The 16,975-nt window shown below is 35.5% G+C and overlaps 1 protein-coding gene across 1 annotated transcript in view; it reads right to left on the bottom strand.

Annotated features, from left to right (window-relative positions):
• Window positions 1–294: 294 nt before the first annotated feature.
• KIF20B (kinesin family member 20B) overlaps window positions 295–16,975 on the bottom strand; it is an 84,652-nt gene continuing 67,971 nt past the window's right edge. Inside the window, 8 exon segments of the mRNA XM_070363490.1 lie at window positions 295–536; window positions 1,693–1,835; window positions 6,169–6,319; window positions 6,726–6,824; window positions 9,076–9,273; window positions 10,847–10,957; window positions 12,693–12,869; window positions 16,737–16,892. Of these exon segments, the coding sequence (XP_070219591.1) occupies window positions 459–536; window positions 1,693–1,835; window positions 6,169–6,319; window positions 6,726–6,824; window positions 9,076–9,273; window positions 10,847–10,957; window positions 12,693–12,869; window positions 16,737–16,892 (1,113 nt within the window). The 3' untranslated portion in view covers window positions 295–458.

A 16,975-nucleotide genomic window follows, 5' to 3' on the forward strand; every position in this document is an offset into this window, starting at 1 on the left:
AACCTGACATCTTTTCTAAAATATGTGCACATTTTAGCAACCAGATGACCTATACACACTTCCTGTATAGATATGTAAAATCACCTGTATTTCCTAACAGATGCAGTAAAAGCAAGTCCTACAACAGTTAAATATAAGTAAACCAAAGATCTAATTTATAACATCTATATATATAAACACAAACAAAAACCATAGCATCTTTCTGGGCCCACGCCTAGGATAAAAGAAGCTATTATTAAAAAGAAGCTATTATTTAAAAGCCTTAGAAAAGTAGACAAGTAAACTTATTGTTGACATGTTTTCTTTATTGAATTAAAATTATACCAGTATAAAATAACAATGTATATACAAAGGGATTTGATGCAACACAGTATATACAATTATCTTTAAAAAGTTATGATACAAGTTACAATGATTATGAATACAAAATTTATATTAAAATATTCTCCATAAGTGATTTATTTGACTGTTCTGGTTCGAAGTCGTCGTTTGAGAATCTGATGATCACTTTCTTTCACTCTATGGTCCATCAAAATCTGAAATTAACAATTTCACAAATTTTATAAGTGAAAATAAAAGTAAAAATGAAACCTTACTTACAATTAATAAGATATGTTCATATTTCAGTGTTTAATAACTGAAATAAGTACATGACAGTAATTTTTGTCCTCCTGGACTGCAATTACACTATCTTCTATAAAAAAAGCATGCCTGAGGCAGTAGACTTTATAAAAGATTCTTACAATACCACCTCATTCTAAAATTAAAGAAATCCACACTTTCACTGAATTCAGGACATACATAGTTTGAAATAACTAAAATATTTCGAAACAAGTATCTCGAGTAATTTTTAAGAAATTATTTTTTGCAATAACAAGTAGAGCATTATTTTGCAACTAAGAAAAGAAACAATTTCAACCAAGGGAGAAAATCATGTACTTTATCAGACAGATGGAAAAAAGTTACCAAGAGAACAGCACCTTGAAAAGCATGTCCTAATGACCCTAATTCTTTACTACTTGCTTCAAGTGTCTATCTTTTATCTGACAGCTACTGTTACAAAAAGGTCTCTCCTGATTTTTCTTGGCCACTTCCTGTTGAAGGCTTTTCCTTTAATTATTTTCCTATCTTCACTTTTATCCACTAGGCAAATGCAAGCATGATAGAAAATTAGAACTTTCCCTGTAATAGAACAGCGTGTTCTGAGTCAGGAGAATGAGTCACAGAGTCGGGGTGACGAACTACAGTCTTTTCTGAAGAGAACATGGAAGGCTTAGAGGCAAAGTGGGAGGAAATGACTGAATGTCAAGTCTATATTTTTACCAGGCAGACTTAGGCCCAGATTTGTACAACTCTTATGATAAAGATAACATGAAAAAACAGATGTTAGAAGCCAAGAAATTATTAAACAGTGATAATTCTATTGATGGAATTAAAAGTTCTAGAATTCTAATGAGTTTACCAATGCAAGATGCACGTGACACTTGTATACATCAATGTAGCATTTACATTCAATTACTACAAACTTAACATATCCAGTACCAATAGTATAACTTTTAAAGCAAGTTTTATGAGACTTGGTGTACAGAATAAAAGATTCAAACCACTATGTAATTCAAATTGTAAGAGTATTTCAGAATTAAAAAGAACATAAAGAGTTTTACTTTTAAGAGAACTGAAATAGTAGCTTACCACTTGGCCAGATATATCAATAGGAGATGAAATTTCATTTGTGTATAATTTTCGTTTGGCCCGTTTTGGTCGAGACACATTTTCTTTACTTACTTCTACATTTGAGAACTTTGAAGAGCTCATTGTTTCAATTATCTTCTTTGCTATGAAAAAAAATTTATCAGTTAAATCCTGAAATAATTTCCTAATTGCAAATATTATAAACCCTTCATAAAGAGCCATATTAAAAAGCACTGCAATTTATAAATGGTGAAAGGACACAAATAGAAAACAAAGAAATGCCCAATAAATACATGACCTAATGATCAACAGCAAAAATAGGCAAATAAATAAAATATCACTTCACTAATATTCAACATATTGTAAAGGTTGAAATTTTGTAAATCTGGTAAATTTACTATTGGTAAATTTACATACTGGTAAATTATACTACCACCAGTAAAACTCAGGCATCCTTAACGACTCGGAAGAGGTCAGTACTACATTTATGGAAAAGATCAGTACACATACACAGTGGACCATGCAGCACTAAGAATAATAAGGTTGGCAGAGCTAGTTCAGTATTCACATGTAAAGATGTCCACATGAATATTAAGTAAAAGTAACTTGTAATTGTGAGCCATTTACTTCCAGTTAACAAACACATGCACACAGATACATAGATTAAAAGATAGAAACCAAATTTTTAACAGTTGATGGTTTCTAGGGAGTTGAAAAGGAATTTTTCAATTTCTTACTTTGTACATCTGCTTTATTTATTTATTTAACAGACAAATACTGATTTCAGCACAAAACATTTCCATTTAGGAAAACTTCTGGATTTAAAATATATAAATATATATATACATATTATATCAAATATATATTTTTTAAAAAAAGAACACATTTAAGGGAATAGGCAGAATTAAGTGTCTACCTGTCAGTGGCTAAGCTGAGCCTAAGAGCAGAGCTGCCAGATGTCAGAGTAGCTAATTAAGATAAGTCAACATGGAAGTTAAAGCCTTTAACCATCTACTGCAATTAAATAAGCAAGAGGCTAAGCTGAGTGAGTGAAGTCACTCAGTCGTGTCCAACTCTTTGCGACCCCATGGACTCTAGCCTATCAGGCTCCTCTGTCCATGGAATTTTCCAGGCAAGACTACTGGAGTGGGTTGCCATTTCCTTCTCCAGGCAATCTTCCCAATCCAGGGATGGAACCTGGGTCTCCTGCATTGTAGGCAGACGCTTTACCATCGGAGCCACCAGGGAAGTCTAAACTGAGAACATACCAAACCCTGCCCTGCTCCACACTCCCCCATGGGATAATGCATGTCTGGGTCAGGTGCATCAGCACAGAAGTGGTGGTTCTATCACTGTCAAAAGGCTTCCGCACTTGCAGTTTTATGGACCTTGGTGCTGGAGACTAGAGGGGAGGAGTGGAAAAGTACAGTCAGTGGAAAAAAGTGTCTCCAAGGTTCCTTCTCCTTCCCCATCATAAAGTCTTCAGCAGAGATGCCTGAGGACATTCTCTACTGAAGGCACTCACAATTAGGAGCATCCAAATGAAGGCCCCTAGGCTAGCAATTCCGTGGTGGCTCAGTGGTAAAAGAATCTGCCTGCAATGCAGGAGACCCAGGTTCAATACCTGGGTCGGGAAGATCCCCTGGAGAAGGAAATGGCAACCCACTCACTATTCTTGCCTGGACAATTCCATGGACGAGGAGCCTAGCAGACTACAGTCCATGGAGTCACAAAGAATTGGACACCACTGAGTGGCTAACACACACACACAGGCTAGGAATGCAGATATGTGTAAGAGTATGGCCAGCAGGAGATCTGAGTCCTTGACTGACTAACTCCCTTCAAAGACTGGAATGCACTGGCTGTGTATCATGTTTGATGTGGGAAGGGCAGCTTTTCCTTATGAGGCCTAACAGGTAAAACCTTTGTAGTCGCCCATGGTCAGCCTGAAACAAATCACACATAGGATTTGGGTTGGAGCCTCAAAATCCCACACTACTATGTGCAAACCACTGTACTAAGAGCCGAAGATGTAAACAAGACAGACATGTCGCACTTGCAGAGCTTATATCCTACTGGAATAGATAATAAGAAAACAAAAAATTAAATGGCTTAAATAATTTGTACTTTGAAAAGATCACTCTGGCTGCTATGTACTGAATGGATAGGAGATAGGCATAAGGGATAAATGGGGAGAACAGTGATACTGAGTACTGGATTAAGAGTAGTTGTCAGAGCAACAGAATTTTAAGAACTAGCCTCTATTTTCTTCTTTTTTCCCTTTATTTCCAAGTGATCAACAAGAGACATGTACTGCAGTTACAATCCAAAACAGGCAATCTTTATATTCCTAGAAAGGAGTTTTAAAAAAAGAAACCCACACCAGGTATATAGTAGGGAAGCTGTTAAGCTAAATCAACCAAGTCAGGAAGTCATTACTATCTGGGTACTTCCCTTTACTTGAAAACATGTTTCCTGTTAATATATAAACCATATATGCATTGCTTTTTATGGCAATATATTGTTTATATATCAAAAGGAAATATGTTTTCAAGGAGAAGGGCTTCCCTTGTAGCTCAGTCAGTAAAGAATCTACCTGCAATGCAGGTTCGATTCCTGGGTCGGGAAGAATCAACCCGAATCCCAGGTTTGATTCCTGGGTCGGGAAGATCCCCTGGAGAAGGAAATGGCAACCCACTCCAGTATTCTTGCCTGAGAAATCCCATGGACAGAGGAGCCTGGTGGGCTATAGTCCATGGGGTCACAAAGGGTCGGACACAATTTAGCAACTAAATAAATATAAACAATGGTCAATATAATTAAGTAGAATACCTAAAAATCTAAAATAACAAGTCCCACTTCTCCAAATTTAGACATTTAACAATTTGCTGTTTACCTCTCCAGATATTTTCTATGCTTATACAAATGATACCTTTCCAACAATGTATACTTTTAATATATATATACACACACACACACACATACATACACACAATATATATACACACACACACATACATACACACAAATGGATCTAAGTCTGAAGTTCCCAAACTGTGTGCCAAGACATGTTGCAGCAAATTCACAAAAGCAACTTGGAATATTTTAAATTTCTAAGGAAAACAGTGACACTCAACTCAAGGTAGTACACAGTTTCAAAAAGGTATCAAATATCCTTCCTTTGGATGGTGACATATTTTAGCAACCTGGATTTTCAGAAGCTAAATTTTCAGGGATTGTTTGGCCTTAAGTATTAATGGACGGGACTATTTAGGTGTTTCTTTGGGTGCATGGACGCACTGAAAAAAATTACTGACACATTAAAGGCATTGTGAACCAAGAAAGTTTGGGAAGCTCTGTGGTAAGTTTTTACACAAAGTATTTTTACACAACCAATGTGACTCAATTCAACTGTCCCCCTGCTTTTAGTCATTTCCCTCCTCATTCTCCCCACCTCTAGTCTCCAATTTATCCCACCACCACCACTCAGGTAATTTCATGAAAACTCACTCCTTCCTGCTCCCTTCCTCCTAATAACCTCTCCACATTCTAGATGCCAGATGCATATTGCTACCTAGAACTGCCTGCACAAGTGCTCCACTTCCCTGGTACTCTACTTATAATAAAACTGTTCTTTCTGGTAGATGTGTATGTAAGTATGTATTTATGTGTAAGTGTATAGAGAGAATATATATCTTATCACATATTAATACCAGAGTATTAATATGTCTACATTATAAAGAAAAAAGCATTAAGCAACTAAACTTTACAGATATTTAAAGAAATATGTTTTTGATATAGTACATAAGATTAGGTAATATTTATCCATGCAGAGGAAAAAAGCACTAGAATATATACCATAATACTAATAGTGGTTACTTCTAGGAGGTATAATCTTCCAGCATTTCAATACCCAAGTTAAATCCCATCTCTTCTATTAATATCAAATCTTCCCATAGCCCCAACAGTTCTTTTCCTCCAATACTACCATAGTTCTTTCCTTGTATCTCTACAATGCATTAAGCAGTCTGCATGCACGCATGCTAAGTCGCTTCAGTTGTGTCCAACTCTGTGCGACCCTATGGACTGTAGCCCTCCAAGCTCCTCTGTCCATTGGTGTCTCCAGGCAAGAATAGTGGAGTGGGTTGCCATTCCCTTCTCCACAGAATCTTTCCATCCCAGGGATCAAACCCATGTCTCTTACATCTCTTGCACTGGCAAGCAGGCTCTTTACCACTAGCGCCACCTGGGAAGCTACTCTGGATCAATTATTTAAATACAGACTGTTCTCTCCCACCACACAGTGAACGCCAAGGCACATCACAGGTTCATGCTTCCTCCCTCAATACCTAACATTAACACAGAACAGTTTCTACTGGAGATGTAAGAGTCACTGTGGTTGAGTTTATACAAATCAGATATTAGAAAACACCATACATGTAACATAAAGGGTCATTTAATTAATAGTCTGCAAACCTTTTGACTGAAGAATAGTTGGAGAATGTTGTAAGAAGTCTCCAAATTTCTGTAGCGTTCCTTCTTTTTTCTTAGCAGACCCGTTTACACCAACTGTGGATGCATGACTCCGTAAAGAATAAGTTTTCTTAGATGATGGGCGTATGGAAACCTAATAAACAAACATTTTTTTGTTGTTATTGGTAATGAGGCATGTTAGAACAAACAGTTATAGCCATAGTTGAATTAAAGAGGCCAGACACAAGTTATAAATTCTCAGGCAGGGAACTTGGGGTTAATAATATAGGAGAGGGATGAAAGGGCCAGAGAATGAGTGTGATAAGAGTGCTAAGTCAGAGGTGAACACATCAGGAAGTACCTGCTACCTGTCAAATGTTAAAGGTTATATATTCTAAGTTGAATTAGATAAATAGAAAACAGAATATAAGTGAGTTATAACTGGACAAAACTCAACTTCTGAATAATTACTAATCAAATTTGACATTTTTATTTTCATCATCTACTTCACAAATGTAACTTATGAAAATGGTCAATTCTGGACAAATTAAAAGACAAACCTTTTGTTCCTTTTTGAAAGAATTTCTATGCTCAGAAACAGGGGACTTCAAATTAATTCTTGGTGTAGCATTCTTCTTATTTTCAAATTTCACAAAGTCCTAAAAATAATGAAGTTCAGCACTGATTAAACAACATATTCTTTCTCTCTCTAGACTCCAGAGAAAGAAAAAAAAGAAAACAAACAAACAAAAAAACAAGCAAATAGTTCTTAACCAGGAGCAATTCTGACTGGGGACACTGGCAATGTCTGAAGATATTTATGATTGTCATTGCTGGGTATAAGAGGCAGGTTTAATGGCAACTAGTGGGTAGAGGCCAGGAATACTGCTAAAAAACCCTACAATGTACAGGACATTGAACTCTTCAAAACAAAGAAATATCTGGCCAAAAATGTCAATCATGCTGAAGCTGAGAAACCCTGACTGAAGGTACAACTTTCTTCTCACAATTTTTTCACCTTCAGTGAAATATTACTGATATATAACATATGTAGGTTTAAGTGCACAGCGTGACGATATAATACATGTTTTTATTACAAAATGATTGAAGGTATGAATTTTTCACATGCATCATAATGAAATTACATTACTTAAATGAAGGGATAACATCTTTTGAGTCCCATCTTTAAAATACAACATAGTAATATATCTACCCTTTTCCCAACTCCCAAATCATGCTGAGTATGACCTCTAATTGGTACTTGGTGACACTGAAAACAAAAATCTTCAGTATAAGCACAGGTAAAAAATGATAGTGAAGACATAAAATCTGCCTTCAGTACTAAATAGGCATGACATCTTACTCTTTTTCCCCACATAACCTTACTTAAGACAAAATCTTTTGTAGTTATTAACTGAATTGAACTTGTGCAAATCCTAACTGTGCTAAAGATGATAAGCATAAAGGGGGCGGGGGAAGGCAAGAACAGAAAGAGAGAAGATCATGACTGAGCCTCAGAATTCAAGTTACAAAGTAAAGTCATAAGGATGACAAGAAGCAGATTTTCTAAAGACAGGAAAGACAGATAGATGGTAATCAGGGAAAGCAAAGGAAGAAAGATTGTAACTCCATCACACTTGCTGTTTTCAATAGAGCACTTCAAATTTGGAGTAGAATTTAGAGTAGAATATAGCATTGTATAAATTATTTTCCTGAAGACTTCACAACACTGTTTACTATAGCAGGAAAGAGCCTAGCAAAATCACTTAAAAGTTTTAAGTTTCTACATGGTTTACTTTGAACAATCTGTTGTTGTAAGTAATTCTGAAATGGGGAGTATATACCAGCAGTAAAATGAATAAAATAACTGTCTCTTAATTCTGCACAATGACTGGCACTGAGCCCTCATGTTGTCCCAGGGTCATCTGTATCTTAATGGTATCTAAGTGTATTAAATATAGAATAAAAGTTAACTAAGGCTCTCCAAAACAATCTTTTAAGGTGTTCTACGTGTAGCAAGAAATATGCTAAATAATACTCATTCATCAAATGTATTATCTGACAGAGAGCCTCAGGAGTATGTTTAATATTATTTCTGTTCTTCCACCAGCTTGAAAATACACTACTCTTTAAAGAAGCGAAAAAGACAAGTTGGAGGAAAAGTTATTGTGCTAAAGAGTTTTAAACATAAATACTGCTTTTAGCATAAATATTGTCATTTATTATGTACCTATTACAGGTACATAATGTTACAGCAAAACATTTTAAACACAGTATATCTAATTCTTTATTTCAAAAGGAGGAAAGTGAGAATCAGAAAATTTATGTGACTTGCTGAACCGACATGGCTAGAATATGATAGAAGGTTGGTAACCCCACAATCAGAAAGCTGCAGAAGCAAAAGTAAATCATTTTTGGCCTACCACTAAATAGGATCCAAATTTTCATACTGGCTCACAGAAAAAGAATTTCTCTTCTGAAACCTATTACGATCATAGAGACCTAAGATTTTAACTAAATCACAACGATTCTATTCAAGCAAGTTAGTCATTTCAGTTTCTCTAATTCCTTTATCCTTAATCCCTTTTCTACTCCACAGGAAGGAAAGTGACTAAGTATGAACAGAACCGGAATACTGAAATAGCTTTCTACTAAAATTCACCACCATTTGACCTATCACAGCTTCACTGAAACAAGGAAACGTCTACACATTTTAAAATCCTCAAGCTTTTTGTTTAAGGACTGTTTAGCACAGCGACATTCTTAAGAGTATTAAATACACTGTAAACTATGACTCTGGGTTCTAATACTAGTGCTTATGCACAGGAGGGCAAGGTAGCAGAGTTTAACTATATAGCTGAACAATAATAAAACTTACTTGTTTAGTTCACTTAATAGTTAAGTATTTACCTCTTCCATTTCATGACTTTTCCTCTTTCGGGCCTTGGGAATCTTAACCGTCACTGGTGAGGTACAACCTGGGTGTTTCACCGCCATTCTGTTTGGCTGTAAAGGTGTAAATTGAATCTCTAACTCAGGTTTTGGAAATCGAGTGCTTTGATTATTTTCTGTTGACACTTCACAAGAGTCAAGGACTACAGATCCATCCTACAACAGAATTTAAAAGGAAAACAAACCGTATTTGCAGAACATGAATTTCTAAATTGCCAAAAATTACCTCTGTCAAATACCTATTAAAAAGAATGAATTGGGAAAGATAAAACGTTTGGGTCAAACTCATCACAACAGGGATATAAAGAGTGAGTTGTCATCTACTTTCTCAGGTTTACACATGGTACTCAGTATTTCCCAAACCTGTATCATCATAAGAATACTCTGGAGAAAGAGTTTTAAAAATTCTTGAACTCTACCACGAATTTACTAAACCAGGAATCTCGAAGAAAAGAGTCTAGGATTTTTAATAAGCACCCTATCTATTCCAATATCTATTGTTTATTTAAAGTTGCTCAGTCGTGTCCAACTCTTTAGGACCCCATGGACTATAGTTTGCCAGGCTCCTCTGTCCATGGGGTTTTCCAGGCAAGAATACTGGAGTGGATAGCCATTCCCTTCTCCAGGGGATCTTCCCAACCAAGGGATTGAACTCAGGTCTCGCACAATGCAGGCGGATTTTTTATTGTCTGAGCTACCAGGTAATAAGCACCCTCACTGTGGTAAACTACAGTTTGCTGTGAATACTATTCTTCCTCAAGAGTCTCATCCCCCGGCCCCTGAATAGAGGCTGGCTTTAATGGCTTCTATGACTAACAGCATGTGGTGGAAGTAACATGGTTCTTCTGAAGCCTTGTAAGGAATGCCTTATGCTATTTTCCTGAATTAAAATGCCTTTCTCTTCCCATTCTCTGCTTGGTAAACTTCCATTAGCCTTCAAGACCCAGTATAATGTTACTTTTTCTACACAGCCACTCAAGCAAAATTCATCCTATCTTCCTCAGTGTGCCTTCTCAGCACTCTCTTCATAACACTCAGTCCTAATGGTCAAACAAGACAGTCATTAAATACCTGTCTTATTAGAATTCTTACTCCTCGAGGATGGCGATCTTATGTCTTTACCCTCAGGGCTTAGCAAAGTTCCTAACAATGAATGCTCCCATTAAATGTTTTTGAAATAAATATTTTAAAAAGTAATTTTATTTTCAAAAAGTGACATATGATTTTTACCTATTTCATAGGCACTCTGATAAACTCTATGCTATACAACATGAGTCACAGAACCCCAAGCCCACTTCAAACCAAAGAAACTTCACTGTGAGGTTACTGGGATTTTGTGATAAAGTTGTAAAGTGGGTAAAATTTCCAAAAAATACTATTTACTAGAATGCTTTTTAAATGGACTACTTATGAGAGAAAACAGTCATCCAAATTTTATCTTTGGTGGGATTTCCTATTTCTGACCATCAAATTTATTTATATTAAAAGATCTGTTGTTTGAGATCAGTATCATTTTGAGGAGATCAGTATCATTTGGGGATCAAATTTCCTCAGGAGAATTGCATCTCCCCTCAAAAGCCTTTAGTTCTCCTTCCCAAGAGCACTCATAGCTAACTGTACAGCAAGATACCTTCAACAGCTAATTAAATTATACTTTCAAGTGTTATTTAGTAATTAATGGTCATTGGCAAAGAGGGTTAAAGAACAGACTGTGTTATCAAATACCCACCTCTACTTCACCTCTGGAAATTTCAAAACTTGTTGACTGAGGTTCAATTTCAACCCTGCCAGGATCTGTTGAACTCATTTGTGTGAGGTGGATATCCATGGTCTGTTTTTCCTAAAATAAGGAAATATTAAAGCAACAAGCCGCTGTAACTGAATATACATTAAAATAATTCACCTAAAGAATATAAAATCAAGATTTAGATGAATTCAATACTGGAAGTAACTAAAGACTTCAATGACCAACTAACTCTCCTTCTTCCTCTTTTGCATGCTCATAGACTCGGCAACTTTCCAGCCTCTTCTGAGTCTGACCTAAACAGAAATTTGAAAGATTACTTTCAAGTTCCAAGGTGTTTTACATATATTCTCTCATTTTACTTTCATTGCAACTCAGAGTTAGATTTGGCAAGAATCATTATTTCTACTTTCCGTATAGGAAACAGAGACCTAGAGACATTAAATAACAAAACCAGACTCTGTACTGAGTTGGAGCTTAAACCTCCCAAATCACTTTGATAATGTAATTCTGAAAAACTAGAGGTGTCTTAGGAATGCAACTACAGAATCAGAGTAGAAAAGACTATACTGATAACTGAACTTTTCCTTGCTGCACGCTCTTCATCCCACTTAGTCACAGGATATTCTCTATTCCTAAACCCTATCTATAAAAAAAAATCATATTTACATTGCTAAACTTGATAAATTCCAACATGGACCCTCTAATCACTGCCACCAAAATCAAAAGTCAAATACATCTCTTATGTCACCTACCCAGAATTGTAAGTAAAAGGGATCCTATTTGCACTCATAATGCAGAAAGCAACTAGCATGTACTGACTTCCACTGTTGTAATAACTGTGCTAACTGTTTTATAAACACTCTCAATAAATTTTCACAATTCCATTAGGAAGACATTATCACCTCTGATTTAAAGTTCAGAAATGTTGAGTAATTTTCCCAAAGGTCCCAAACCACAATGACAGTAGTTGATACCTCATTTTTCTAACTGTCTATTCTGTACAATTTATACAACATGCTAATACCTGTTTTGAGCAGTCTTTCTCTGAGAATCACAAGGTCTTTTGATGTAAGAGACAGATACACACATACACATTTATTTTATTATTTATCTAAAGGCTTTAGAATGGCATATTTTCAAATGCCAATCATTTACTCTGAAAAGACTAGCTTTAGATGCACCCTGATTCAATTTTCCTGGGAAACAGCTATCTGAGAAATGCAATACTTTCTTCATCTAGGGTTCCTAACTCCAATGCATATTACAAAAGTAGCTCCTGGGAATTCCCTGGTAGTTCAGTGGTTAGAACTCAGAGCTCTCACTGCTGGGGCCCGGATTCATTCCCTGATCGGGGAACTAAGATGTTGCAAGCTGAGTGGTGTGGCCAAGAAAAAAAAAGTACCTGCTGAATGACTCACATCTCCTCACCATTGTGCTTATTTTCAAAAACAGTGTGTATCTTTATCATAAATTTAGGATGGGCTCAAATATTTAAATATCAGCAAGAGTTCAGGCTGAGTCACACTGCCATATTTTAAAGACAGATGAGGGACTAAATCACCAGTTGTTTATTTTCTAAATACTCTACCTGAAGATATGGCCAAAATATTAGAGAAAGTACTATTCCTCAACCAGTCACTGATGGGTCAACTCAGAGTAAACTCTGAAAACTCAAAATTCATGGCAAACATGCAAATAATTTTTTCAATCTGTGATTCCTAACTGATCTACTAACATTTGTATTCTTTAAAAGTTAATCAATTAAATAATTTTGGAAAACTCCTATGTTTAATCAAAAAAGGCATAGAAAGAAAAAGATTCTACTGACTGTCTTAGAAGCCTCTGATGTGATCTTTTTTAATTGTTCGATTTCATTATCTTTTTGTACATTACTGGAGATCAGTGCTTTCAGCTGTATTTCTAAAGCTGCAACAAGTTGATCGCGTTCTTCCCGCCACTGCTGGAGGTTACCATCTTTCTCAGCCAACTGTCCTTTAAGTATTTCCTAAACAGAATAAACACAAAATGCTAAAGTAAATGTTGTAACATTATGAATCTAAGAATTTTTGAAGTTATTATGGATAACACAATAAATACAACTGTGAACAGGATACACAACAAACTACACAGACAAGTCTAGATAAAATATTTACTTAAAAAACCAAATACATAATGCCTTTATATACCTTAACTATCCACATATTATATCCTATCCCACCTCATTCAAAACAAAAAAAGCTTACTGGGCACTTCCTTCAATAAACAATTAGAGCTTTTAAACTAATTCTAGCATTTCCCTCAATATTTGCAAAATGAGATGGTAAAATTACAAAAAAATAAATGACAAAACCAATAGCAACAAACAACAGAAAAATGAAAATTAAAAATACTTTTTCACTGGGTTGAAAAACTGGCAAATTAGAGAAAATATGTGCAAGATCTAAACATAACTACAATACACTGCTGAAAGAAATAAAGGAACATGTAAATAAACAAGGGGCTTCCCTGGTAGCTCAGACAGTAAAGAATCTGCCTGCAATGCAGGAGACACAGGTTCGATTCCTGGGTTGGGAAGATCCCCTGGAGAAGAGACTGGCAACCCACTCCAGTATTCCTGCCTGGAGAATTCCAAGGAAAAAGGAGCCTGGCCAGCTACAGTCCATGGGGTTGCAAAGAGTAGAACAAGACTGAGCAACTAACACTTTCACTTTCTTTTTTAAATAAAGAGAACCTGTGTTCAAAGATTAAAAGATTCATTATTTTTAAAATGTCAGTTCTCCCTTAGAAGATCTAGAGTTAAAGCAACTTCAATAAAAATCCAAGCAAGTGTGTGTGTGTATCTGTGTGTCTGTGAGTGAGTAGAAGTGGAAAAGCTGACTCTAAAAATAACATGAAAATGCAAATGACATAGTCAAATTTACTTTGAAAATGAAGTACAAAGTAGAAGCAATCATACCATTTTAAGCCTACTATATATAATAATAAAGACAGTGTGATATTGTCTTAAGGATATACAGACATCAGAGAACAGAGGATACAGTCCAAAAATATCATGGTCAATTGATATTCCATAAAAATGTCAAAGAAACTCAATGGAGAAAACAACAGTCTTTTCTACAAAGGGTGATGGAACAACTGAACAGCCAAATGGAAAAAAAGACTTATAATCTCACACCATATACAAAAGTTAACCACTGGACAACTGACCTACAACAAAAGTTGCAGAGCAGTAGAAAAGTAACAGCTTTTTCAAAAAGTACTACCAGGTCGATTGGTAATTCAAATTTATAAGAACGATGACAGCCTTTACCCCTATCTCACCCCAACACAAAAATTAACACTGGAATCAAAATAGGAAAGGTAAAACCCCAAACCTTTCTGGAAATAATGTAAGAGAACAGCTTCATGTCCTTGAAGTTAATAAAGGAAAAGACTGAGAAAATGAATTAGAATAATTCTTCATTTCTGTTCTAAAAAGGCAATGAGAGTAAAAAGGTAAACCAGAGTTTGAAAGAAGGTAATTGCAACACACTCCTATCCAGAAAGTATAAGGAACTCCTGTATAAAAAAGATAGTCAAACAGAAAATAAACAAGGGGACTTGGGTAGGCAGAGCCAATAAACAAAACATCCAACAATACAAATTGCAGTATAAATGGGTAAAACTACTTTGAAAATTAGTCTGGCATTCTACTAGAGTTCCACATATGTTTACCGTGCCTGCCTGCCTGCTAACTGCTTCATTCATGTCAGACTCTGTGTGACCCTATGGACTGCAGTCCGCCAGGCTCCTCTGTCCATGGGATTTTCCAGGTAAAAATACTGGAGTGGATTGCCATCCCTTCCTCCAGGGATGTTTACCCTATCCACTAGCGATTCTATTCTTGGCTATATATGCAATAGAAATGAATGCACACGTGCACTAAGAGAAATATATAAAAATGTTTACAGGATATCTTACTCATAACAGCCCCAAACAGTAACAACCTCTGTATCTTCAACTTTAAATTGAATAGACTGTGGTATACTTATACACTGAAATACTCAGCAATGAAAGGAGACTAACTCCAGCTACTTGGAACAAATATAGATGATCCTCACAAACATAATACTGAGTGAAAGAAGCCAGGCACAAGAAAATGCATTCTACGTATTTTTATTTATATAAAGTTTTAAAAAATGAACAAAACTGAAGTTTAACATTAAAAGATAGAATAGTTATTATCATTGAGAAGATGGGGTCTCTTGGATGCTAATATTGTTTTATTTCTTAAACTCAATGGTAGTTAACTGGGGACTGGCTACGGTTTATTTTACTTACTGTGTTCTGTGTATTCCAGCTTAAAAGGCTTCTAAAAAATCAACAATTTATTTCTTAAATATTGCAGACACACGTCCTAGGTACAAGTGCAAAGAAATATATAGGAGAAAGGAGAAAGCTAGTTTGCTCTAGGACTAAAAATTCAAAGGAGGTTTACTTGCTGGCATTGCTGCCAGAGGGACCACTGATTAGGAAAAGAAGTAGGCCCATTCCTGGTTTGGGGCTGGAGTGACTGACTATGAAAGTCAACAGCTCTGATTTCACTTCTTGCCTCTTGTTACCGTCTGGAAGGTTAAATGGGTTATGGACAGAAACAGAACCAGCAGCAGCATTTCCTGTTAAGATAGATGTAGCATTTCAATCTTGCTCAGCACAACACTTCCTGAAGGTAACTCCAGTCACGTGGCATTGGTACATGAAGTGAAATATATTGCTACCTGGGTGCTGTAGTAATAACAAGTATTAGTCTCACGTACTTTGTCATGTGACAAAGAAAACAGGGTCAGGACTCTAAGGAAACCTGACAACTAAAATGGAACACAGTATCCTAGATATGATCCTATATCCAGGAAAAAAAAAAATTATTGGGAAAGTTGGTAAAATTCTAGTAAGATCCATAATTTAGCAATCAGTATTATAATAATATTAATTTGTTGGTTTTGATCAATGTACTGTTGTTATGTAAGCTCTAACATCAGAAGTTGGGTAATAGATATAGAGAAATTCTCTGTACTAGCTTTGCAATGTTTCTGGAAATAAAGTGATTTCAAAATAAAAAATATTTCTTAAAATCTGTGGGAAAATCTTCTTTAACTTAGTGAAAATTAATGTTTTTGTTCAGAAAAATTGAGCTGATATAAGTAAAATTCTGTCATAAACAAAGGAAATGCCAACAGATGGCAATGTGATACTGCCATGTTAGCATTACTGTAAACAGGGAACTAGGTTAGGGTTAGGTTATCTTTTCATTTAAAGATAACATATTACTCAATAGTTTTCCCAGGATCAACGATGACTTTGAACTTTTTTCTGATTGAGTATCAAAGAGACTAAGTTGTAGATTAAAATAGGAGGAAAAAACACAAACTATTAATAAGACAGAATTACTTGAGAACTATAGCTAGTAAAACAAAGTTATTTCTACCTACAGTCTTCTAGAAACTATATAGTTGATGTTTTTTTTTTTTAAAAAAAGATCTGACAAAAGCAGCTTATGAGGTAAAATGCATACACCATGTTAGAATCTACAGTTCAAAATGCAAATATTTTACATTCTAGTAGGGATAACCCTGTGGCAGTCAAAAGGAAAATATTTTTAAGTTCTGAATCTAGATATTGAGAAATAATTATTTTCCCAAGAATAAGAACTTCAAGATAAACTGGGATAGAAAACTCATCTTACAAATAGACAAACTGCCTTAAAAATAAACAACCAACCAAACCCACACAACCATGTAGACACTGATAAGAATCTAAGACTCCCAGGCAACAATTTAAGAAGCCAAAGAAAGCAGGCAAAATACACAGCAGATAAAGTACAACTATTACCAACCATTTCATTTTGTTGCTTCAAACAATGCTCTCTGTCTTCGGCATATTTTTTCATCTCTTTGTTTCGTAGATTCTCAGCTTCTTTTGCTTGAGTGATAAGCATCATTTTTTCTTCTAACCATTTTTTTCTTTCAGCTTCATGTTTCTGTTCCGATTCCTACATGTAGAAATAGCATAAGTAACTATCACATGTTTTGAAAGCAGTTAATAAATCTGCATTTATAAACATTTCCATATAAT

Source organism: Bos mutus, chromosome 26 (assembly GCF_027580195.1).
Source record: "Bos mutus isolate GX-2022 chromosome 26, NWIPB_WYAK_1.1, whole genome shotgun sequence".
In the NCBI taxonomy this organism is placed as follows: domain Eukaryota; kingdom Metazoa; phylum Chordata; class Mammalia; order Artiodactyla; family Bovidae; genus Bos; species Bos mutus.